At 42.4% G+C, this 26,294-nt stretch overlaps 1 protein-coding gene and 1 pseudogene across 1 annotated transcript; one reads left to right on the top strand and one right to left on the bottom strand.

Annotated features, from left to right (window-relative positions):
* The window catches only part of LOC135520267 (zinc finger protein 239-like), a 467,619-nt pseudogene that overhangs the window by 187,940 nt on the left and 253,385 nt on the right, over positions 1–26,294 (top strand).
* On the bottom strand, positions 3,026–9,061 carry LOC135521814 (zinc finger protein 614-like). The gene is made up of 2 exons (XM_064947558.1): positions 8,489–9,061; positions 3,026–4,809 (listed from the first exon to the last, which is right to left on the bottom strand). The coding sequence occupies exons 1-2, from the start codon at positions 8,847–8,849 to the stop codon at positions 4,262–4,264; spliced, it is 909 nt and encodes a 302-aa protein (XP_064803630.1). The 5' UTR covers positions 8,850–9,061; the 3' UTR covers positions 3,026–4,261.

Here is a 26,294-nt window from a genome sequence, read left to right as displayed (position 1 = left end):
CTTTTTCATATAGACTGGCACAAGTCTCTGTATCCTCTAGCTTCAGGTTCTTCATCAGCTGTGGACGCGACTTCGTAGGATATTTGCGGCGAACGGCTTCCCATATATCCGTTCTATATATGTCAAATCGTGTTCGTGCGGAATATAGACCCCTCATACCTGCCTCCGTCAACACACCTTGACATTCTTGCTCGCCCATGCTCCTGTTCATCACAGCCGCCACATCTCCCACTGTCAATTCTTCGGCTGCAGTCAGACCTTCGAATGCCGTCACCCACCTCCACCCAGAGTCCTCTGGCTGAGGTAATGCATTTACCAATGTCTGGAGATCGAGATGTGCCCAGGTTTGTATATGGGATTTCCCCCCCGATTGCTGTCGTAGGGGCATCATGCGGGCGCCTAGAGTTTCCCCCTTCTTGCTATAACTGGCTATAATGTAAAACACAGGATCCAACACTAATAACAACAACACCGTAGATATGAAATTAAATCGGTCAACTAACTAGACGACAGAAGTGGGTTTAAAACACAGTGGCTAATAAACACTAAAGCGTCTAAAGAGCTTTATTGGTTCGGCTATTTTGTCTAGCAAGCTACCGAGGTGGCTGACTTACTGTTGCCGTCCACTACATTATACTTCACACCAGCAGCATAACCTTAAATTCCCAGACCGCCCTCTGCTGACTGGAGTGGGTAACGCAGTTGAGTAAAATGTTTATTTTGTTTTCAAACAACAAGTTAAAGTGTAGGAAGTGTAACAGTAATCTTCTTGCGTTGTGTACAATCAGTCATCGACACGGAACTCCAACATGTAGCACCAGTCAATGTATATTTATTCTGATATGAACAGCACAAAATTGCACGTCAAGCAATGCACATCTCACCATCCAACTCTGCACTCACGCACTGTACAAAATATATGAACCCCCCCACCCCCACCAGACACAGTAAGTTGCTAGCTAGTACTGGCGGGAATTCTTTACAACAAAATGCACAACAAATATTCTCCAAAACCCGCTGCATCTTATGTGTGATGTTCGAATAACATTTACAAACAATTTGATATAAATTGTACATTTAAATCATCACTTGCGAGTATAAAAATCACTTTTGATGTACAGTGCTTTGCAACCAACAACTTACCGCTGGTTTGGTGCTTGTTCACTGGGACGATTCTAACGGGAACACCCCCCCCTCGTAAGCAAGCTACGCAAACCAGCCAATAAGATGCCATGTTGAGTAGGTGAAGGCAAGACAAACTCAAACCAAAAACCCATTGGCTTAACAATAAAGTGGCAAGGGGAATCAGCAATATAACCCTGTTACAGAAGCATGAGTTTTTACTCACCAGTGTAACAACACAGTGTGGTTAGACTTTGTAACTTGTAGTCACGATCTGGTTACCTATGAGTACAAACAATTATGTTTTTGCGTTGTTACATATTTCTTAACTTATTTCTTCTAAGCTACCCACAATGCACTATTTCTCAACGTCATATCGATTTAATTTTTACCTTTATTGTCGATCATCAACTCTGTGCTACAGAGTTTGTATGCTAGCTCGGTAGCTAGCTCAAGTAGGATAGGTGGACTTCCAGTTTTTAAGTACAGTATTTAAGATGATCAGTATTTAAGATGATTGAAGAGAAAACCATCGGGGATCTCACTGCATATGCCACGTCTTGAAATATGCAGACAGATGGATTAAAAGTACATTTACATTGTACTCCTTCTGACAGCCAACTTTCTAACTCTGCACATAACTTTATGACGTCATAACATTCCCAGAAGGATTAATGAGTCATTGTTAGTTTAACACTTAAGACATGACTCTGCCGTAGTGCTGTAGAATTTGTGAATTTGGTCTCTTGTATAATAAGGGACTATAATTTGCCCAACATCACAGGCCACAGACTTTGATACAGTTAAAGACTAACAAAAGTGTTTTAATGGGGTTTCTCCCTGTGCAGCTGCCAATTTAAATCCATTAAACGAGACAAGTTACCAGACAGGACATATTGCTGATGCTCTTCCTATTGATAACCTGAATGACAAATAACTTGTGGGCGGTGGTCGTGATGACGTCCTATTGGTTGACGTCGTCCATCGGGATTCCCCAAAAAAGAAGACCCTCTGGATTGATCACTGGAGTCAGATGTGAAGGAGGAGGTTGATCATCAAGAGTCAGATGTGAAGGAGGAGGTTGATCATCAGGAGTCAGATGTGTAGGAGGAGGTTGATCATCAGTGAACCTCTAGGATTGTTGTGGCTGGGCTGGCGTTTCCACTTCCAGCTTGGTCTTATATTTTGGAAAGTATTCAGACCCGTTCACCTTTTTTGAGAAACAGTCAAGTCCTCAACTGGCAGCTTCATGAAATAGTACCCTCAAAACACCAGTCTCAACGTCAACAGTGAAGAGGCGACTCGGGGATGCTGGCCGTCTAGGCAGAGTTCCTCTGCCCAGTGTCTGTTATTTTGCCCATCTTAAACTTTTTCTTTACTGGCCAGTCTGAGATATGGCTTTTTCCTTGCATCTCTGCCAGTCATCCTGACATGACAATGCCACCAGCCATACTGCTCGTTCTGTGCATGATTTCCTGCAAGACAGGAATGTCAGTGTTCTGCCATCGCCAGCGAAGGGCCCGGATCTCAATCCCATTGAGCACGTCTGGGACCTTTTGGATTGGAGGGTGAGGGCTAGGGCCATTCCCCCCAGAAATGTCTGGGAACTTGCAGGTGCCTTGGTGGAAGAGTGGGGTAACATCTCACAGCAAGAACTGGCAAATCTGGTGCAATCCATGAGGAGGAGATGCACTGCAGTACATAATGCAGCTGGTGGCCACACCAGATACTGACTGTTACTTTTGATTTTGACCCCCTCTTTGTTCAGGGACATATTTTTCCATTTCTGTTAAGTCACATGTCTGAGGATCTTGTTCAGTTTGTATCAGTTGTTGAATCTTATGTTCATACAAATATTTACACATGTTAAGTTTGCTGAAAATAAATGCAGTTGATAGTGAGAGGATGTTTCTTTTTTTATTTATGTCCTATAATTTTGTTGGACAAGTTTGCTTGCTACCAAAAGCAAACAACTTCCATTTCAACTACAATGCTTCACCTTCTACAATATAAACATGGTGTCTACTGGCTGTCAACAATTAAAAACAAGAAAAAAAACATGTTTTCCCCCACAAGCTTTTAGAACTCTCGTCTTCCTTAAAACTCACTAGCTTCTAGAACTCTCGTCTTCTAAAACTCACTAGCTTCTAGAACTCTTGTCTTCTAAAACTCACTAGCTTCTAGAACTCTTGTCTTCCTGCAACTCCCTAGCTTATAGAACTCTCGTCCCCTTAGAACGAGTCCAAACAAAACTCATCTCCAATACAGAAAAACGTGTTAAAATAAAATAAAAACGTGTCAAAACACAAATCTTTTTGACTGCCAACCCTTGCGACAATCAGCAAACAAGTTGTCCTTACCAAGGACATGTCTGACTTCAAGAGGAAACATATTATTCTTTTCAATTACATTTTGCTAGGTGGGATAGCCCCAATGCCAAAACACAGTTTTAACGTGTCCAAATCAATAACCAATATATTGAAAGCATAAACATAAAATGTACAATTCACACAAACATCTGCCACAATAACCATATTACTTGTGGACCTTATAAACTGCACAAGAACGCTGCTGTTTTGACAAGTAGCAATACATCACTAATATAGATTAGGGGGGGGGGGGGATCAGTTCTACATGCTGTTGAAACGAACACAACAACAAAAAGACACATAGAAATGGGAGATATATTTTACCTCACTAGTTAGAGGACAACCTGCAGAAGACAGTCAGCTACATTTTGGGGTGATGCATTTAAATGTAGGGGTCGCTAAACAAAGGAACACAACACTTATTTGTCATCACTCATCGATATCATGTTGAAATCAATTGTGCTGAGAGGAGGGAGATGAGGTTGCACGTCCTGTTAAAACTAACAGCTCAAAAACCACACGGAATCTGGGAATAATGTGTACATCACTGGTTAGAGTACAATTTGTAGAAAACAGCTAGCTACATCTTGATTCCGTGGGTCGCCAACGCGATAAGTGTAACAAGTCTTGTTTGTCACTTTTTGTAAAAAAAGAAAAAAGTAGAAATCCACTGTGTTAAATCGCCTGTTAAATATGTTAAAACACACACAGATGAGCGTTCTAAGAACCCCCAATTCTAATGCAATAAATTATAGCATCATCTTGTCATTTCAGTTCTGACAATGTATTTTCTGATGTGTAATCAGATTTCTTTTATCAGAGTATCTCTTCCCACACTGATTACAGTTAAAAGGTTTCTCTCCTGTGTGTGTTCTCTGGTGTACAGCCAGATGGCTAGATGTCGTAAAACTCTTCCCGCATTGAGCACAGCTATAAGATTTCTCTCCTGTGTGTGTTCTCTGGTGTACAGTCAGATGGCTAGATGTAGTAAAACTCTTCTCGCATTGATCACAGCTATAAGGTTTCTCTCCTGTGTGTGTTCTCTGGTGTACAGTCAGATGGCTAGATGTAGTAAAACTCTTCCCACATAGATCACAGCTATATGATTTCTCTCCTGTGTGGATTCTCTGATGAATTTTAATGCCTGCTGAGGAGGTGAATCTCTTCCCACAGTCAGAGCAGCGGTGAGATTTCTTCCCTGTGGGTCTCCTCTGGTGTTTCTTGAGGTGTTTTGATGTGGAGAGACTATTCTCTGCCTTGTCAGCATCATGATGTTGTTGAGGCTCGCCAGAGGATCCACGATAGTCCGGTCTCTCTCCTGTGTGAACAACAAAGTCAGACAGATGGTTAAAGGCCCACAACAACAGAAATCCACTGCAAATCCACGATGGTGTACAACAACTGAAGTCTTTAATGAAAATTATTTGACAGTTGTCTTAAGACAGTCAAGTGAGCAACAATAGTCACATTTTGTCTTGTTTTCACATTAGTAGTAACATCGATGAGTGTTCTAGCGATGTACGCTAGAAGAAAGTTATGAAAGTTTCTGAAACCCTAAGCGGTGTGCCAGACGACTTTTGGTCTCCAATATAGCCCCCCTTCTGTGTTTGCTAAAATTGTGGCACATCAGTGCTAGATGTACACTCAATTTGGTTGCAGAAACCCTCCCTGCTAATGAGAGAACCAATTGTTATGGATGTAGTATATCTGCCTGGAGCAAAAATGGCGAGTAAAGATTTTTCATTTTCACTTTGTATTCTGAATATTAGCACCAACAGTGCTAGATCAGGAGTGCTACTCAAGGAAACTCACATTAGGCTCTGTGTCTATTCACTAACTCACCAATGAGTGCATGTCACATTATTTTTGGATTATAATTGTAAGGCTCGATTGAATGTCCTGCTTAATAAAATGTGTGTTTTTTTGTAGCAAATCAACTGATTTATACATTTAAAAAAAAAAGACTTCAACCAGTAAAATGCTCTTTGGCTAGCTTTGCCATCAGCCTGACAATGAGGGTTTGTACACTAAGTGTTTAAGAAATTGGCCCATAACTTCTGACTCTTGATGATCACCAAGCAATAACATAGACTAGAGGTCGACCGATTATGATTTTTCAACGCCCATACCCATACTGATTATTGGAGGGCCAAAAAAGCCGATACCGATTAATCGGACAATTTTTTTAAATGGATTATTTATTTGTAATAATGACAATTACAACAATACTGAATGAACACTTATTTTAACTTAATATAATACATCAATAAAATCAATTTAGCCTCAAATAAATAATGAAACGTGTTCAATTTGGTTTAAATAATGCAAAAACAAAGTGTTGGAGAAGAAAGTAAAAGTGCAATATGTGCTATGTAAGAAAGCTAACGTTTAAGTTCCTTGCTCAGAACATATGAAAGCTGGTGGTTCCTTTTAACATGAGTCTTCAATATTCCGAGGTAAGAAGTTTTAGTTTGTAGTTATTATAGGAATTATATGACTATTTCCCTCTATACCATTTGTATTTCATTAACCTTTGACTATTGGATGTTCTTGTAGTTCTATAACAGTATAGCTTCCGTCCCTTTCCTCGCTCCTCCCTGGGCTCAAACCAGGAACACAACGACAACAGCCACCCTCGAAGCAGCTTTACCCATGCAGCGCAAGGGGAACAACCACTCCAAGGCTCAGAGTGAGTGACGTTTGAAACGCTATTAGCACGCGCTAACTAACTAGCCATTTCACATCGGTTCCACCAGCCTCATCTCGGGAGTTGATAGACTTGAAGTCTGGCAAAACACCAGACTTCAAGTCTATGGCAAAACGCCCGAAAGTGCTGTATGAATGAATGTTTATGCCCTGCTTCTGCCTACCACCGCTCAGTCAGATTAAATGCAACGCAGGACACGCTAGATAAACTAGTAATATCATCAACCATGTGTAGTTATAACTAGTGATTATGATTGTTTTTTATAAGATATCAGATTTTTTTTAACCTTTATTTAACTAGGCAAGTCAGTTGAGAACAAATTCTTTTTTTCAATGACGGCCTAGGAACAGTGGGTTAACTGCATGTTCAGGGGCAGAACGACAGATTTGTACCTTGTCAGCTCAGGGATTTGAACTTGCAACATTCCGTTACTAGTCCAATGCTCTAACCACTAGGCTACCCTGCCGCACCAGGGATTGATTGATTGTTTTTCATAAGATAAGTTTAACTAGCTAGCAACTTACCTTAGCTTACTGCATTCGCGTAACAGGCAATCCCTTGTGGAGTGCAGCGAAAGAGAGGCAGGTCGTTATGGCGTTGGATGAGTTAACTGTAAGGTTTGCAAGATTGGATCCCCCGAGCTGACAATGTGAAAATCTGTCGTTCTGCCCCTGAACGAGGCAGTTAACCCACTGTTCCTAGGGCGTCATTGAAAATAAGAATGTGTTCTTAACTGACTTGCCTAGTTAAATAAAGATTAAATAAAGGTGTAATTTTATTTATATATATATGCAAAATCAGTGTCCAAAAATACCGATTTCCGATTGTTATGAAAACTTGAAATCGGCCCTAATTAATCGGACATTCAGATTAATCGGTCGACCGCTAACATAGACCTACTGTAGGACCGATAACTTCACCTAACAATAACATAGACCTACTGTAGGACCCATAACTTCACATAACAACAACATAGACCTAGGACTATAAATAATTTCATATTTCAGGTGATACATGGAAACTAAAATGTCTTTGTCATGACATTTCATAACCAGATAATTTTGTGAATAATCCCACTAGGCTACTCTGTAATGTGTTGTCATTCTAAATGTCCTGAATAAAGGAAAATAGCTCTCTGTGTTGTACAATAGCCTATCCATCAAGGAACAGTGATCTCCACAGTATGAGCTAAATATCTCTGTGTCCAAACAGACAATAACACATTATAAACACCAATTTGTTAGGGATGTTGGATCCAACATGAAGCACGGCATAACTGTCTGTACCAGAGTAATGAATGAAGAAGCACTTTGGTTGTTGTTGCATGTCATGATGTTTGTCATTTGACTGTCATTCAGAAAATTATTTCCTGGATCAGCTGATGATAGTTGAACATGTGACTAACTAAACAGCTCCAGTATTAAGAATGATGTGTAATTATTGAAGAACCGCATTAATGACAGTATTGATTTGGGTGTTGTCAATAAAGTTAAGGTGCCTCTTGGTTAGAACCACTGGATTTTGCAAACTCAAATGATTTATAATTTCTGTGCCCATGAATAGTGTTTTCCCAGTGTAATATAAGGAAACTAAATGTTACGTAAGTAGAGTGCATTTCAAAGATCTGAATCCAAAAAAATGTACAAACAGGACAATAACCTAAACCACAAGGCCAAATCTACACTGGAGGAGCTTACCAAGATGACGTTGAATGTTCCTGGGTGGCCTAGTTACAGTTTGGACTTAAATCGTATTGAAAGTCTCTGGTAAGACTTGAAAATGGCTTTCTAGATCAAAAAACGACTTGACAGAACAGAAAGGATTTTAAAAAGAATAATGAATTTCACATGAATATCAGTCGCCTATTGGATGACATTACGACTTCCCATCAAGCCAACTCCTTGAATACCTTACTATGACAACACTCACTCTTTCTAGTTTCCAGTTGTCTAAAAAACACTATTTTGCTCAAAACGTGTATTTGTTTCCCTTTAGTGTGTTTATACTTTACTGTATTTATATATCACTTTTCAACAGGAAAAGTTAAAAATCACTGGAGGACGTCATGAACAATTAAGACAGTACAAAAACATATTCAAGTGTAGAATGTCCTTTTAAAAATCACACATTAGTTCAACAACTGCAGAGATTGTGCCCCTGTTTTATAAGATACTACTCACTGTATTTACTGGTGTTAATCAGATCAATGTCCCTGTTTTATAAGATAGTACTCACTGTATTTACTGGTCTTAATCAGATCATTGTCCCTGTTTTATAAGATAGTACTCACTGTATTTACTGGTGTTAATCAGTTCTCCAGTCTTCTCTTCTTCGTCCTCCTCTAATGTGACAGTAATCTCCCCCTCTTCATCCTTCATTAAAAAAACATCTTCATCTTCTTTCTCTGTCACAGTAACCTCCTCTCCAAAACCTGCTTCCTCCTCTTCTTTTACTGTAAAATCCTCCTCTTTCACTCTGAACGCGTTTTCCTCGAATTTCAATGAAACGTCTTCCTCCTCCTCTTTCACAGTAACAGCCCCACCCTCTACTTGTTCTTGCATTGGAACAGCCTCCTCTTTGACGAGAGCTTCATTCTCCGTCCAGCAGACCTCATCTTCTTTATCAGGAGGAGAGTTGCTCAGTGTACTCATGGTCGGAGATAACAGCTAGTTAGCATTAGCGACTGGACTAGTGCTAATTTAACCAGCCAGCTAATTGACTTACAACGTAAATATTAAAGTAAATGAGGTAGCTAGTTGTTTACACATAAGTATGTTTAAATCATAGTGGCAAATAAACCAGTAAATTGTCTAAAGAGCTTGAATGTTCCGACTTTGTTGTCTAGCGAGCTACCAGGTGGCTGCAGTTGTTGAAGAAGCGTTCCGTCCACTAGATTATACGTCACAGTAGAAACATCGCCTGAAAGACACATCTCGCCATCTGCTGTCTGGAGGGAGGAAACGCAGTTGAGGAGGGAAAACTTTTTTTCTTCTTCATTGAATTATATTATAAAGCAGTTTAGATAAACGTGTTTCCCTCTCCATTAAATAAGAATATTATATCAACACGTACAAAGCGCAACACATGTTGTTTGATTAGTTCAGATATTTTATGAGATTTTAAAACAAACTCTAAATCAACTCCACATCTATATTTCTGATTCAGTCAGTCAAATAACTCGTTTTCAAAATAAGCACCTGGTTATTGATACCCTTGATAAAGATTAGCAAAAATTACTGTATGAAATAAATAACTAAACTTTACCCACTACCAGGATATTTTAGCCCAAAACCTGGTTAACTCTCTGCTAGGACGCTGAAACTTGGCCATAAGTGGATCTTCCAGAAAGACACATCAACACCCACAAAGAGATGGTTAATTGGGCATAAAAATCAACATTTTCAATGGCAAGCTCAGTCGTCGGACTTGAACTCCCTTGAAATCCTGTGGTTTGAATTGAACAGGGCAGTCCATAAGCGCAGACTAAATAAATCAAGGACCTGGAGATATTCTGTATGGAGGAACGGTCTAAGATCCCACCCAATGTGTTCTCTAATCTCAAAAAAACATTTTAATGTCATTATCTTTTATTATCTTCAATTGTATGAGTATAAAATCAAATAATTTCCCTTTTATTGTTGGTGTAACAATACATCATGTAGATGTATATAATGAACAGACAAGGTCTATACTGCTCCTACGTGGTGTAACAATACATCACGTAGATGTATATAATGAACATGCTAGGTCTATACTGCTCCTACGTGGTGTAACAATACATCATGTAGATGTATATAATGAACAGACTTGGTCTATACTGCTCCTACGTGGTGTAACTATACATCATGTAGATGTACACAAAAGTTTGGGGTCACTTAGAAATGTCCTTGTTGTTGAAAGAAAATCACCTTTTTATTGATCACGTTTAAAAACCTGTTTTTGCTTTGTCATTATGGGGTATTGTGATGTCATTATTGGGTATTGTGTGTAGATTGATGAGGGGGGAATGATTTAATCTATTTTAGAATAAGGCTGTAATATAACAAAATGTAGAAAAAGTGAAGGGGTCTGAAAACTTCCGAATGCACTGAATATATAGGGGCAGTACTTTGTGACATCACTTCATGAAACAAGAGGTACAAATATATAACATAGGTTCACAATATCAACATTCAATGTATCAAAATATATGACCCAGCTGGAAGTGGAAACGCCAGCCCAGCCACAATCCGAGAGGTTCACTGATGATCAACCTCCTCCTTCACATCTGACACCTGATGATCAACCTCCTCCTTCACATCTGACTCCTGATGATCAACCTCCCCCTTCACATCTGACTCCTGATGATCAACCTCCCCCTTCACATCTGACTCCTGATGATCAACCTCCTCCTTCACATCTGACTCCTGATGATCAATCTCCTCCTTCACATTTGACTCCTGATGATCAATCTCCTCCTTCACATCTGACTCCTGATGATCAACCTCCTCCTTCACATCTGACTACTGGTGATCAACCTCCTCCTTCACATCTGACACCTGATGATCAACCTCCTCCTTCACATCTGACTCCTGATGATCAACCTCCTCCTTCACATCTGATTCCTGATGATCAACCTCCTCCTTCACATCTGACTCCAATGATCGATCCAGAGCGTCTTCTTTCTTGGGGAATCCTGATGGATGACGTCATCGAATAGGACGTCATCACCACCACCGTCCACAAGATCATTTTCATTCAGGTTATCAATAGGAAGAGCATCAGCAATATGTCCTGTCTGGTAACTCGTCTCATTCAATGGATTTAAATTGGCAGTCGATCTCAAACTGAGGAAACACTTTTGGAAGTCTTTAACTGCATCAAAGTCTGTGGCCTGTGATGTTGGGACAAATTATAGTCCCTTATTATACAAGATACAAAATTCACAAATTCTACAGCACAACGGTATAAAACTAACAATGTCTCAAAAATGTTTCTGGGACTATTATGACGTTAGAAAGTTATGGTAGGAGTTAGAAAGTTGGCTGTCAGAAGTACAGTTATACAATGTAAAATTACTTTTAATCTCAACCAATCCTCTGTTGTTAACACAATAGAATGGTAAAATGCTTTATTATCTAAAAGTTGAAAGTGAGTGGGCGACGGAGAGAAATAAGATGGTGCTGATGCGGGCGCTAGAGATGGAGGTGTGTTCTAGTGGGTCTGGGCAGGTTTGACATAGTTAATGGAGATGGAGGTGTGTTCTAGTGGGTCTGGGCAGGTGTGATGTAGTTAATGGAGATGGAGGTGTGTTCTAGTGGGTCTGGGCAGGTGTGATGTAGTTCATGTGTGTATGATGTTGTTGTTTGTATGTGTATGTTTTGTATTGTTTATAAAATATCAAATAAAATATTAAAGCATTCCCATTGCAAAGTAACACCTCACAGTTCTATTTTTGGAGTTATTACATTAAACCAATCAGAATTCAGAAGAATGCTAAAGTCAGGTGTGAATTAATATGCAGAACCAGCCTATTCCCTATAATGTAAACTACCACAGAAATAACTTAAAATGTATAACTTTAAATTAAACCAATAATTTGCGTTCATGACTTGAGTGATTAAAGTAAACCACAGTTTCGGAAACACATAACGCCATCTAACCAAATATCAAAGAATGTTAGCTATATGCAGTTATCTTAGCCAACCAGCTAACATTAGCTATATGCAGTTATCTTAGCCAGCCAGCTAATATTAGCATTTTAGCCAACAAGCTATTAGCCTAACCAGTGTAGCCAACCAGCACGGTTATGGTCAGTGAGACCAACTACCGGAGACCAGTTAAAACCCAACTAGCAGTAAGCCAAGGTGGAAAAAGCTACAAAACTCCCATTGTCTAATTCACAGAAAACATGCTGAAAAGTAGTGATTGGGAAACAAAGCTTCCTGAAGCATTGGCTCTTTCGTGTAAAAAATAGATTCATTACTCAAGGCTTTGAGCTTTATTTAGAACAGTCAGTAGTCACCTGCACTGTCGGCTGCAATGTCGAACGAGCCCAAATGAATCACCAAACCAATCAGGTGATCGAGAGCATCAAATCCATGCTGCGTTGTGGGTAAACAGTGACTGGCTGATTATTTATAAATAATAATGAGTAGTTATTTATGATGCAAGGTGATTTGTAAATTAGCCAGTCAGCAGCCACCTGCACTGTCGGCTGCAATGTCGAACGAGCCCAAAACCAAACTAATCAGGTGTTTGACGAATTGATTCTTCAAACGTCATTCATCACGTGATGCTGATAAAGAGACACTGCTTTGAATTATATCGCTTAGCGATTTCAATACATGCCTCATTGCTCCAGTCTCAAATTTAACCCCGTTCCTGCTGAAGAAGAGAAGGTCTCGTGAAAGAGGAGGAAGCTGTTATGATACAGCTTTTTCGATGTCACGTCGAAAAATGAAGAAGAGGAGGAAACTGGATATCTGGGCCCTGTTTCCCAAACGCATCCGATGGTTCTAACGCGGAACGGGCCCTGATTAACGCTAGTAAGTACTGTCTTAAAAACAGAAGCACAAACACTGCGATTGTTGAACTGATGTGTGGTGTTAAAGGGGAAATATGCAATTGCTACATCCATATTTGGACTTTTAAATTATTTATTTAGAGCCATTGACACTTGAAGAATATAACACATGCCTCATGAGCTTAGTTCAACTGTTGTACCCCATCAGAACCCAAATAAGCTTTTTTTACTCCAATGTTTAGAATCAATGTAAACCAACACTGTATCGCCTCAATGTGGTTAAAACTAATGTTGATATCATGGATGTTCAGTCCTTTCATCCATAGGTCTCTCTATGCATTTGAGACTAGTTACATTTCTCCAGCCCCATCCATCATCTTATTACCAAAACAGTGGTGGAATTACAGCTTTGTTATTGGTTGAACTGCAGATTGGTTGGTTGATTGTTTGGCTTTTTAAAGGGGCAACTTATTTTTTAAATAAACAAAATGGCTGCACAGAGTCCTGAGCTGTGTTAGAATACTCATACTAACTGTACTATTTGTGATGTTAATTGAGTATATAGTATGCTTATTGGTCATAGTATGGATATAGTTAGTATGCCAAAAGTTCCCGGATGTCGTACTAAATTTGCCAAAAACGAAGTATACACGCAGTACTTTAGGGCCAATAATGCAATTCTCCAGGAAATAGGCGTGGCTTCAACGTTTTCAGATTTGAAGAAAGTGGAGGAAAATATGCAGCCAAAGTCCAACGAGAGTGGATACAAATGAACTGCTTTAAATAATTGAACAATGCAATAAAGTCATGACTTTAAAGAAGTTACCTTTCACATAATGTTAGCTACACTATCCTTACAAAACGCATAGCATATCTTTACAGCAGTATGTATTCGTATGTTAACTAGCTGGCTACTTATACATCAAACTTGCCAGTATATTAACTATTCTAACTAACTACCCAATGTTTATTGACTTGATTATTTACGTCATTCTTAGCCCAGGGGTCGTGTGCGTTCTCAATGGACATTGTTAATTTGGGTGCGTTCGTAAATTCGCTCTGCCTCTCTACTCCGATTGCAGAGCACCCTCATCTGAGTACCAGAGCACAGAAAACTGATGAATTTAATAACGCTCAACACCTGTTGAATATGGCCGGTGTCAGTAAACATTTCTGCAAAAAAGCTCAAATTAAATTGTTGCCAGCAGCACAAGTTTGTCACCAACGCTCTGGATAACATGAAAACAGCCTAACCAGCTCTGCTAGGGCAAGTAAAATGGTAAGAGTGAGGTTTTCTCTGATTTGTGTCTAGCAAGCTATCCAACGGTAGCCAGTTAGCTTGGTTGCTTTACTGTCATTGCGAGGTCAGAACTCTTGGATTGACCCTACTCCTCAGCCATATAGTATTTGTTTACAAACAGTGGCGTTATACGATCTTATGTTTTGGTTTCTGGTGGGGTAATGCGGTTGAAACATTTGAGGCATTTATAAGTTATTCTTCAAGAATCGATGGTTATATAGTAAATGGGTCTTTCTATAACTGCCAGTGTAGATTTCCTGTGAGGGTCAAATTGTTACAGCTGTTAAGTCATTATGTAATATTCTGGCAATTCTTTAAATGCCATTTCATTAAAGGCGAAAGATTCTTTTCTTAGCAAGGTGTTGCTCAAATAATGTTAGCTACTATTGCTAATCGCTAGTTAGCAGGCTAGCTAGCTTGCTAAATGTATTAAGAGTCAGAGCAAACGTAGCTAGCTAATTCTGCCTGGTACCAGTGCTGGTGTAGGCCTAGATAAACATGTTTGTGCAGCGGTATCTTATCAGAGAGGAGTAAGCGAAGTATGAATATGTTAGCCAGCTAGCCGGTTACATGAAAAAGGAAAACAACAAGTAATGTAACATCTAATTAGGGTCAACTGGAAACACTGACTAACACTTTGGTTCCTACCATGTATTCTTCTCTGAGGTTTGTCAGACTACACTCATCAGGTGTATTGCTGCCCCCTACAGTACGGGGTTGTAAAAAATATCCAAAATGCTAAAAAATTGGGATTAACAAAGCATACTAATTGCGTAAAATAAACACGAACCAAATTCACTCCACTACCCTGATTTTCAAACAGAAAGGTTACTATTCAGATCACTACACAGGTTCAGGAACCTGAGGGGGGCGGCGTCTTCATACAGTACTCCCTGTAACATTTTGTCTGAAGTCCTGGAGATCTAGAAATCTATTTGCTGCCTTCACAATGATGTCTAGCTTCTTAGATGTTTTATTAGTTTATTATTAATGCAATGCACTGCGGCAGTGAGGGCAATGCAAACACAATTTTGTTGTAGAAACTCCTCCAAGCTAATGTGGAAACTCCTAGTTTTGGACGAAGGTTACTAATTTATTAATGCAATTTATCACTTGCTCTATAAACACAACAAAGTCCACTTTGTACACTATTTGTCTGTTGGGATCCTTTTCCGACATGGCTTTAATGCAGACTGTGCGACATGAGCTAACTTCCCCTCTCTACTCCTTCAGCTATTATCACTGCCTCCACATAGGACACCTGCTGGATGGGCCTGATCATCCTAGTTACTGTGACATCCTTCATCCATACAGGGCACTCCGGGAACTCGGGAACGTGATTCCCATCACAAATACAACATGCTTCATGTAACTATGACATATTTAGTCCTTTGCAAACACTTGCCACATGTCCAAACTGCAGCGGATTCTGTACATCTCACTTACCCAGGTCACCAAACCACAGTAAAACCTTCGTCTATCATTAATTTGAATCAACGTGCGTCTACCTGAAATGTTTAACCTAAACCACATACAGCTTTCTCCTTTTACGCTGTTGACACACAATCGGTATCATACCACTCCTGGTCAGTTGAGGCCGTTAACAGGTCACCCACAAAAACATCTTTGCTGATGATTCCCACTCTGACCCTAAACTGCTGTTCATTACCAACTTTAGCCCTTTTCACTCCACTGTTCTTCACCATCGTCCACTCAGTCTCAACAACTGTACTCATGCCAAGAGAATCCCACGATGCTTCCTCCATTGCTCCTCCAGTCATCCCCTGGACTCCCTCGCTCTGCTGTGAAATATATGAGAGTTTGTGTTCTCAAAGTAGCATCCATATTGTTGTTATTCCATCTATATTGTTCTCATTCCATCTACACTGCTCAAAAAAATAAAGGGAACAGTAAAATAACATCCTAGATCTGAATGAATGAAATATTCTTATTAATTTTTTTTCTTTACATAGTTGAATGTGCTGACAACAAAATCACACAAATTATCAATGGAAATCAAATTTATCAACCCATGGAGGTCTGGATTTGGAGTCACACTCAAAATTAAAGTGGAAAACCACACTATAGGCTGATCCAACTTTAATGTAATGTCCTTAAAACAAGTCAAAATGAGGCTCAGTAGTGTGTGTGGCATCCACGTGCCTGTATGACCTCCATACAACGCCTGGGCATGCTCCTGATGAGGTGGCGGATGGTCTCCTGAGGGATCTCCTCCCAGATCTGGAATAAAGCATCCGCCAACTCCTGGACAGTCTGTGGTGCAATGTGGCGTTGGTGGATGGAGTGAGACATGATGTCCCAGATGTGCTCAATTGGATTCAGGTCTGGGGAACGGGCGGGCCAGTCCATAGCATCAATGCCTTCCTCTTACAGGAACTGCTGACAGACTCCAGCCACATGAAGTCTAGCATTGTCTTGCATTAAGAGGAACCCAGGGCCAACCGCACCAGTATATGGTCTCACAAGGGGTCTGAGGATCTCATCTCGGTACCTAATGGCAGTCAGGCTACATCTGGCGAGCACATGGAGGGCTGTGCGGCCCCCCCAAAGAAATGCCACCCCACACCATGACTGACCCACCGCCAAACCGGTCATGCTGGAGGATGTTGCAGGCAGCAGAACGTTCTCCACGGCGTCTCTAGACTCTGTCACTTACTCCGTGTGAACCTGCTTTCATCTGTGAAGAGCACAGGGTGCCAGTGGCGAAGTTGCCAATCTTGGTGTTCTCTGGCAAATGCCAAACGTCCTGCACGGTGTTGGGCTGAAAGCACAACCCCCATCTGTGGACGTCGGGCCCTCATACCACCCTCATGGAGTCTGTTTCTGACCATTTGAGCAGACACATGCACATTTGTGGCCTGCTGGAGGTCATTTTGCAGGGCTCTGGCAGTGCTCCTCCTGCTCCTCTGTTAGAAGTATTATGAATAAACAATATCCTTATTTCAAATAGAACTGTAAACTAAGTAAACTTATACTCTGTTTTATTATATCTGATTAACAATATGAGTTCATAAGAAGGGATTGTGTGACAAGGAGTAATTAAAGTTAATGAACACCATTCCAACTAGGAAGAAAAACAAGACAAAATATGACTATTGTTGTTCACTTGACTATCGAAAGACAAATGTCAAATATTGAACATTCATTACAGACGTCATTGTTTGTACAACATAATGGCTACGCTGATGGCATCACCTTTTTACAGTAGATTTTTGCTATTGTGGGCCTTAAACCATCTGTCCGACTTTTTGCACACACAGGAGAGACGTGACTATTGTGGATCGTCTGGGGGGCCTAAACAACCTCATGATGCTGACGAGGCAGAGAAGAGTCTCTCCACTTCAAGAAACACCAGCAAAGACCCACAGGGAAGAAATCTCACTTCTGCTCTGACTGTGGGAAAGGTTGCACATCTTCATCAGAAGGATATATTTGTTGTTTTAAGGGGGAAGGTGTTACAGGCTTTGGTTTTTCCATTTATGTTTTGAGGTTGGACTTTAGCATGTATAGCACGTCAGCACGTAGGATGCACTGATTGGTGTCACCTCGTTAGTCAGTATGTGTTACACCTGTGCTGGCTTGTCCTTTTCGTTAGTGGGAAGGTGTTTCACCTGAGATGGTCCAGGTTCTATTTAAGAGTGCCTGGCCCAGTGCTCCAGTTGTCTTGATAGATGTGGAGAGTCAACATCTTTAGTTGCTCCACCTTTTCCTATTAAAGATGTTTTTCATTTCAGGTTAAAGCTTCTTTTTGAAGAGAGCTTATTTTTTGAAATGAATCAATACAGATCGTTTCCGGGGATTGGTATGGCAAATACCTTACGATTTGCCTGGTCTGAAAAGGAGATGGAGCCGTGGAGTAGAGAGACATTTGGAAGGACCATTTTGATGGGATGCCTCAGGATAGAGGTGAAGGAAGTGCTCTGCCTTCAAGGGAACCCGATTGAGAAGGCTTTCGATGTGACGTTTCAAAAAGAAGAAAAACATGACGAAGTGATGAAGATGGCAAAGGAAGCGGAGAAAACGGGACCCCTGTGCCATTATGCGGTGACCAGCCTGGCGAAGAACAACTTCAGGGTGGTCACCGTAACCATGTACAATCCGCATGTGAAGGATGAAGAGGTGAGGGCCTTTCTGGGGAGATATATGGACAATGTCTCCTCAGCGAGGTACCTCAGGGACTCCCTGGGTTTCTGGAACGGAAAGAGAGGTTTCCAGGCGTTACTCAGGGAGTCCCCGAAGAGTGTGGATGGCTACCTCCATCCTCCGGCGATGTTCTCCCTGGGGGCTGACAGGGGAACACTCTACTATGCACGTCAGCCCCCATTCTGCAGGCGTTGTATGTTCTACGGTCATACCCTGGCCTCGTGCAGTAACAAGAAATGTCGGTTTTGTGGGTCGGAAGAGCACGAGGCCAGGGAGTGTGACGAGCCCAAGGCTTGCCACGGGTGTGGCTCCAGAGAACACCTGTGGCGTGATTGCCCGGCTCGTCACAGGTCATACGCGTCTGCAGCTGGGGGGGGAGCGGGGGATGGGGGGAGAAAAGGACACGTGCGGATTGTACGGATGGCACAGGGGAAAGGACGGAGAAGGACGAAGAAGGGAAGAAGGAAGAGGCGAAAAGAAAGAGGAGAGAAGATGGAAAGAAGGAAAAAGGAGAGATTAAAAAGAAGGTGGAAGAACGTGGAGGAGCAGAGAAGGGGACAGTGGTATGAGAAGGAGTGGAAGAGGGAACGGGGACAGTGACGGAGGGGAGGGGAGGGGGTGGGAGGGGAGGGGGAGATGGGGGAAGGAGTGGGGGGACAGCCTGCCAGGCTTCCTCGAGATCGAAATGAGGGATTTGGTGGAGGAGTTAGCGGGGATGGGACGTTGTCTCCCCGCTACCTCCTTCACCAAAGAAGAAAGGGATGAAGAGGGGGAGCTTGGCAGGAAGTGAGAGGGAGGGGGTGTGGAGGGGGAGGGGGGCTAAGAGAGTGGCGGGGGGGGCTAATTTGTCCTCCCGGTTTGCCTCAGCCCCTTGCATTTTAGTGGATGACTCCAGTGAGGGGTCGGTGGGCTGTTTGTTAGAGGGATCCCAACTCCTGTTTGAGGAGATGGGGTCCCCTACATGCAGCCCCGAGGCAAACAGGGAGGGGGGGATGGTGGGTGGGTGGGGAGGGAGGGAGGACCCAACACACTCCCTGGGTCATGGGTTGGGATGGAGGACGGGGGGGCGTCAGGAGAGGAGAGGACGTCCCCGCCGGTGGAGATGGACCAGGGGAGCATCGGGTGAGTCTCCTGTTTTTTCTTTGGTTTTTGAGGGTTTTATTTGTTAATATTTAAATGAATAGTTCTGTTTCTTTTTTTAGTCTAAATGTTAGGGGGTTAAGGAATAATGTTAAAAGGAGGGCGGTTTTTTGTTATTTAGAAGGTGTGGGGTTTGATTTCTGTTTTTTACAGGAGGTTCACCTGAGGGATGGTGGGGATGTGTGTAGATTTAAGAGGGAGTGGGATAAGGGGGAATCTTTTTGGGGCATAGGAGGAGTGCACTCAACAGGAGTAGGGATTTTGTGTGGGCATAGAGAGGTTAAAATAGAGAACACTTTTGTAATAATGCAGGGTAGAGTTTTGGGGATAGATGTTAAGTTTAGAGAAGCTAGATATAGGTTAATTGGGGTGTATGGGCCACAGGTGGCGGCAGACAGAAGGGAGATGGTGGACTGTCTGGCGCCCCTGTGTGTTACAAACAGGCACTTGGTGATAGGAGGAGACTTTAATATAGATTTAGGGGTAGGCGGTGATAGCAATGCAGGTGCCATCTCTGGGCTAATGGCTTGCCATGGTCTGGTTGATAGTGGCCTGCATACTACTCCGGCAATGGTCGGTCCTACATGGCGCAACTCCAGGGGGGTTGCGCGGAGGCTCGACTACATTTTTGTATCCAGCTCTTTGGGTCAGTTGTCTGGGCGGCTGTTGCCTGTTGTCTTCACGGATCACGACGGGGTGTTCCTGCAGGTGGGGTCGCCAGTCTGCCTCTTCGGTAGGGGGTACTGGAAGTTAGATCGGGATATACTGGAGGAGCAGGCTTTCGTTGACGCTTTTTTTTTGTTTCTTTCGGAGGCTTGACGGCCTCCGGTCCATGTGCGAGGTGGTGTTAGAGTGGTGGGATTTAGTTAAGGTGAGGATTAGGGCTTTTATAATAGGATATTGTAGAAGGGAAAAAAAGGGAGGAAAGGAGGGAGGTGGATCGTATCCAAAGGTTAATTGAACTCGAGTACGAGGCAGGCCACCTCGGCGGGTCGATTGACTGGGAGAGATCTGCAACCCTAAAGGCGCAGCTCAGGGAGCTGCAGGAGCAGAAGGCTCGAGCTTTCCTGGAGCGTGCGCATAGTGGCTTTCTAGAACATAATGAGACTTGTTCCGCTATGTTCTTTAAGTCGGTTAGGGCCAGGCAGAGTAGGAAGGTAATGCATGGCGTTAGAAAAGATGGTAGTATAGTTAGAAAACCAGAGGAAATGGTCAGGGAGACAACTGATCATTTCCGAGGGTTTTTTAAAGAAAGGGAGATAGATTTAGAGCAGGGAAACGTGTTTTTAGAACACTTGTCCCGGCGGCTGCCGGAGGACATTAGAGACGTGATGGAGGCCCAGATCTCACTAGAAGAGGTTGAGAGCGCTCTTAGGAGGATGGGGAAAGGGAAGGTGCCTGGGATGGATGGGCTGCCGGCTGAGTTTTACCTCAGGTTTTGGGGTATACTTGGTCCAGTGGTCCTCGAAGTCTTGAAGGCCATCCTTGAGACGGGGGTCCCGGGGGGATCAATGGCTGTTGGTGTGCTGTCACTTCTTTATAAGAAGGGGGAAGCAACTGACCTTGGCAACTGGCGGCCGTTGACCATGCTGTGTGTAGACTACAAGATTCTTGCAAAGGTTTTAGCAGACCGGTTGCGCACAGCCCTTCCCTACGTCGTCCATGAGGATCAGACGTGCGGGGTAGAGGGCCGCTCAATAAGATGGAACCTACAGTTGATCAGGGACTCCATTGCCTGGGTTGAAGATAGAGGGATGCCTTTAATAGTAGCAGCGCTAGATCAGGCGAAAGCCTTTGATCGCGTGAATAGATCTTTTCTATTCAGGGTGTTAGGTAGATTAGGGTTTGGGGAGAAGTTTATAGGATGGATCCGTACATTATATGTCGGAGCGGGGTGTCGAGTTAGTGTAAATAGTCACTTAGGTGACGTTTTTGACCTCTCGTCTGGGGTCAGGCAGGGATGCCCACTCTCGGCCCTCCTCTTCGTACTGTACATGGAGCCTCTGGGGGCTGCCATTAGGGCAGACACAGGGGTGGAGGGCTTGTTGATCCCTGGGAGTGGTGGGCTGCGTGTTAAGATGACGCAGTACGCCGACGACACTTCCTTGCTGTTATGTAAGGACTCGTGCCTGACAAGGTCCCTTGCCATCATTGGGGATTACACCCAAGCGTCGGGGGCAGTTCTGAATCATGCAAAATCTTCCGTTAAGTATTTCGGAAGATGGCGCGGTAGGACGGATGTGCCCAGGGGGGGTTATCTCTCTGTGAAGGGGCCCTGAGGATTCTCAGGGTCCATTTTGAGACCTCTGGCTCAGCGACGCTAAACTGGAATATGCGTATCGCAGTGGTACAGAGGAAGCTAGCAATGTGGAAGGCTAGGTATTTGTCTTTTATGGGCAAAGTCCTGGTCCTAAAGGTGGATGTGTTGCCGTCTCTTTTGTATTTGGCATACATCTACCCATTGCCGGCTTGTCTGAGGAGGCCTCTAGTGAGGCTTGTGTTTCAGTTTATGTGGAGTGGCAGGTGCGAGTGGGTCGCCAGGGCACGCATGATCTGTCCCATCGGGGAGGGAGGTAGGGGGGGTACCACATTTCCCCCTCAAGCTGGACTCAATTTTTGTTTCTTTCTTGTTAGCGGAGCTTGCTCAGCCAGTGATACACCCGTCCGGTTACCTCCTGCGGGTGTTCTTCTCATATCAGGCGAGAAGCGTAATGGTGTGGTCTAACGCGGGTCCTCGGGCGGAACAGCTGCCGTGGCACTTTGGTCATGCGGCCAAGTGGCTGCGTGCGCACCCCGAGGTTGAAGTTGCCCGAGTAGGTTTAGACCACAGGCACCTGTACGACGAGTAGGTCAGGCAGGCAGGGAGTCCTGCGCCCGTAGCGGGCATCTCGTCAGTGGTCTGGGAGGGAGTGCAGGCGCGGGGCCTGGACAACGGGCTCAAGGACCTGAATTGGTTGGGCCTCCATAAGTGCTTGCCGGTACTTTCCATCTTGTATCGGTATAGTGTGGTGCGATCCCCCACCTGTCCAAGATCTGCTTGTGGCAGGGAGGAGACTGTGCCTAATGCCTTCTGGGACTGTGCCTTTGCCGGACTAGTCTGGGCTAGGGCACGGGTGATGCTAGGTGTGGTTAGGAGGGATTTTGTTTTGACATGGGCTAGGCTAGAGAGAGGCGTAGGGAGAGCAAAGGGAACGGATAGGGACAGGTTTCTGCTCTGGCTTCTCATGAGTCTCTTTAAAAAGGGACTGTGGGAAGCCAGGAAGAATTTAGTCAAGACAGGGAGAGATTGGGTGGTGGAAGGGATAGTGAGAAGGGTGGAAGGTGATTTGAGGGGGAGGATGAAGAGGGAGGAGAGGAAGTGGGGGAAGCATGCGGCACGGGAGAGGTGGAAAGGGGGTTTAGGGCTGGGAGTGTTAGAGTGAGTTTGGTAAGGGGATAGATTAGGGAAGGGGAGATAGGGAAAGGGTTAGGTATTGGTTAGGTATGACGGGGAGGGACGATGCTCCCTTGAGGTTTGTTTTTGTTTGGTGTTTGGTGATTTGGTTTTGTAAATATAAGTAATTAAGAATGAATGAGAGATATATGATTTTGTAAAGTGTGAATGGTATTGATTGTAAATAAATTATTTTAACCACCTTTTTGGTTTACTTCCTGTCTTTAAGTTTGTTGTGGGTTTTTCTTTTGTTTGCCGCTTCTTGGGCAGATTTAGTGGGTCTCATGGTGGGTGTCTTTTAGGTCCCAGTTGTTGTTACTAGTCAACTTTCAGTGGACACTGTGAGTGCATAATAACATAATTTTACTTTTATTGTATCAAATGGTTGTTTTATGCAACAGAATAGAGGGTTATTATAAATATTGTGTCTGTGTTCTACTGAGGATGGGCTTCTTCGAGAATACTGACAGGAGATTTACATTGTCTTTTGGGTGATAAAACCTGAAGAGACCACATTCCAGAGCATGAGTTAATGTTTCTGTTCTGTATGTTACCAGGGAGAGATTTATAGGATCCGTAGGTCCAGACCCTGGTCTCTACACAAAGAGTACTGTTTTTAAAGCAGATACTTATAATTCTCAGCAGACAGTATATTTCATACAAATCTGAACCTTGTGACCCATTCTATACATCTATTGTTGGTCATGTAGGTTGAAAGGAGTGTGTCTTGGCTGTAAAAGAACTTTGTACTTTTGTATCGTGGCTGTCATCTGGTGATGATTCGTCGACCAGCCATCATTATCGTAGAGACTCAATTGATTCACTTTATATATGTTTGTTGTATTGACCTGCTCCCTTATAGGTGAATAAAGATTTAGTTTAAGAATAAATCTGACTTGTGTGATAAGTGTGTTCCTCATTTGATATTAAAGAAATTAACCACATTTGGCGATGGGGATGTTAATCTTCACTTGGTGACCGCTCCTGACGACCCAGGTAAATCATGCACGAGGGATCCCTCAAACTTGGGATCTCAGGGAGACCACACTTTGGGAACGGAGCAGATGGTCTCACCTTTGATCTGAGAGGCAGCGAGCCGAGTGGATACCACATCTCGAACGTAGTTTTTAAAAAAGAAAGAGGTGAGCGAAACACAAAGTGGAGTTTTTAGAAAAGCCTTGTAGGCTCTGAGTGTGTATTGCTGTGTGGAAGTGTAAACAGGACCCAGTCAGTCATCTGTGTGACCTGGATGAAAACTAGAATCTGTGTTTAATAGTTAAGACCATTTATGATATAGTAGAAGATAGTAAGTTGCACCTGTAATTGTTTTAAACCTGCACCCAATTTTAGAAGTATTGAAAGATGTGAATGTATGAGTTACATTATCCTAGGAACTAACCATGACATAGAAATGTGAAAATATTCCTGCAGATTAAAATATTGTTGAAAAACAACTAATTGACTAGGTATGTTTGGAAATAGCATTGTGTGACTGTGATATGAGAGTTGTGTGAATGTGGAAAGGAGTCTTAATCTGACGTTTGGATCGTAACATTTAGAAATATGCTTAATCAGATTGAAATTTGGATGATAATAAGCGGGATGATATTTTAGAAAGCAGCGGAAGATCTATAGTTCCTGGGGGGCTTGATTTTTGCCGTGGTCTCTGGGAAGTTATTGAACCATTGGTCATTGTCCGGGAAACAAAAGTTTATTTTTTGTTCTGCTTGGAGTATGTTTGGAGAGCTGCTTTGTAGCTTGCGGAGAGTCCTTGAAAAAGCAAATGGAATGGTTGTCATGAATAGCTGAGAATTTCTTACGCTTTATATGGATTCTATGAAAATATGATGAATTGTATGTGTGTATAATGATTACTAGTGTCATGATGTTGGCCTGGGGGTTAGGTTTATGACAGTCATACCTCTCCCCCCCCCTTTTCCTCTCTCTAACCTACTGCGGTTACATTTAAAAAAAACCTTGGTTAACAGAAATTCTGGGAACGTCAATGTTGAGGGTAATTAACTATATTCTGGTAATCCGAACAATTGAACATATGCATTGGTACTTAATGAATATGATGTCAGTTCGGTTGTCATCTGAGACATTCTCATCAATGATAAGATGACATAAACTCTACAGTGGAAAGTCTACACATCAGAGTTATCGGATTCACATGGAATTGTTGTTCAATTTAAATGTTTGAATTTGAAATTATTTGGGACGGGATGGAGTGTGATTTTAGCTTCTAAAATGTGAGAAGTGGGTTTTCATAAGTCAGGGCTGCTCACTCAGTGGCCCACCTCTGTGAAGGGAAATGGGCTATACAACTTTTCAAACACGCCCTCTTCTCCCTTCCTATATAAAGCCTTGACGACAACAGAACTTCCTGTTCCGGGTACATTAGGACGACAATCCGATGTCAGAATGGTTCAGATAACTACAGAATGCAGCCCAACTCAGTGTGAGCTTTGGTTGGGAATGGTATGAAGTTTTTTATTCACTACAGAAGTGATACCTGCTCGCCGTTGAGTTAGCAACAGCAACTAAAAACGTGGGCAAGGAAAGAACACAGAGTATCCCGTCTACCACCCAACGACGACACTACAACGTTTCCTGTTCACCACCAGAGACACTCTTCAAAGGACAAAGGACTCTGTTGTGCAACACGGCCATCCATCTACAACCAACCCATCAAAGCGCAGCTCAGAGTAAATATTTATTGCATTTTCCTTTTCCAAATGGGCGGGGTAATTTAAAATGCATAAGATACTGTTTTTACGATAAAGTAGCTGCCTACGGGTCGATAGAGACATGGCTTCTCAGTCTTCCCGCTCTTTCACTCAAACCCAAATCCCCTTTACTTTGTGTAACCAGCTGTCATATCTGTTCCGTCCGCTAGGGACGTTTTCCTTAATGACGTAATTTGTAATCAAGTTATGATTAATTGTATGTGAATTCTGTGTGACGAGTTAGTTATTTAGTAAATAATTAGACACAATTTTGTATTGCTGATTCAACTTGTTAGCCAGGGTTCTTGCAAGATAATCTGAAAGTTGTAAATTCTTGGTTATGAGACTGAATTGAGGTGACGATTGATATGGACTGCTATGGATGTAAAATATTACTAGGTCTTTAAGAGTTTATTCGGAAGATAACAGCTCTATAAATATTATTTTGTGGTGTCCGACTCTAGTTAATTACATTTACATGATTAGTTCAATCAGGTAATAGTAATTACGTATAAATTATTTTATAGAATAGCAGGTTATATCACTTAATCCGGTATAGCCAAAGACACAACACTAGAGATTTGATAAAGTAATACTGGGAATATAATTAGATACAATTTAAACAACCCATATATAGACAAAAGTAGGTTTTGAGTTGGTATCTTTAATGGATAATTTGATAAAGATGAGGCTTAAGCATTATTAAACAGTCTACAAAGTCTGGACGATTGTCTCAGAAACTGATGGGAGTGTGTCCACTTTAGGGCAAGTTACCCTAACGATGTAACTATAATACGCTTCTTGGATTTTCTCGTCCGGGTACTA

Source organism: Oncorhynchus masou, chromosome 4 (genome assembly GCF_036934945.1).
Source record: "Oncorhynchus masou masou isolate Uvic2021 chromosome 4, UVic_Omas_1.1, whole genome shotgun sequence".
In the NCBI taxonomy this organism is placed as follows: Eukaryota; Metazoa; Chordata; class Actinopteri; order Salmoniformes; family Salmonidae; genus Oncorhynchus; species Oncorhynchus masou.
The sequence above is the reverse complement of the archived record's forward strand: the minus strand, read 5'-3'. Positions and strand labels throughout refer to the sequence as shown.

Excerpts from the sequence above, each read along its gene's own strand:
- LOC135521814 (XM_064947558.1), bottom strand. The coding sequence starts at position 8,849 with ATGAGTACACTGAGCAACTCTCCTCCTGATAAAGAAGATGAGGTCTGC. Across the intron at positions 4,810-8,488 it reads GATTAACACCAGTAAATACA|GAGAGAGACCGGACTATCGT; the intron begins GTGAGTACTATC and ends TTGTTCACACAG.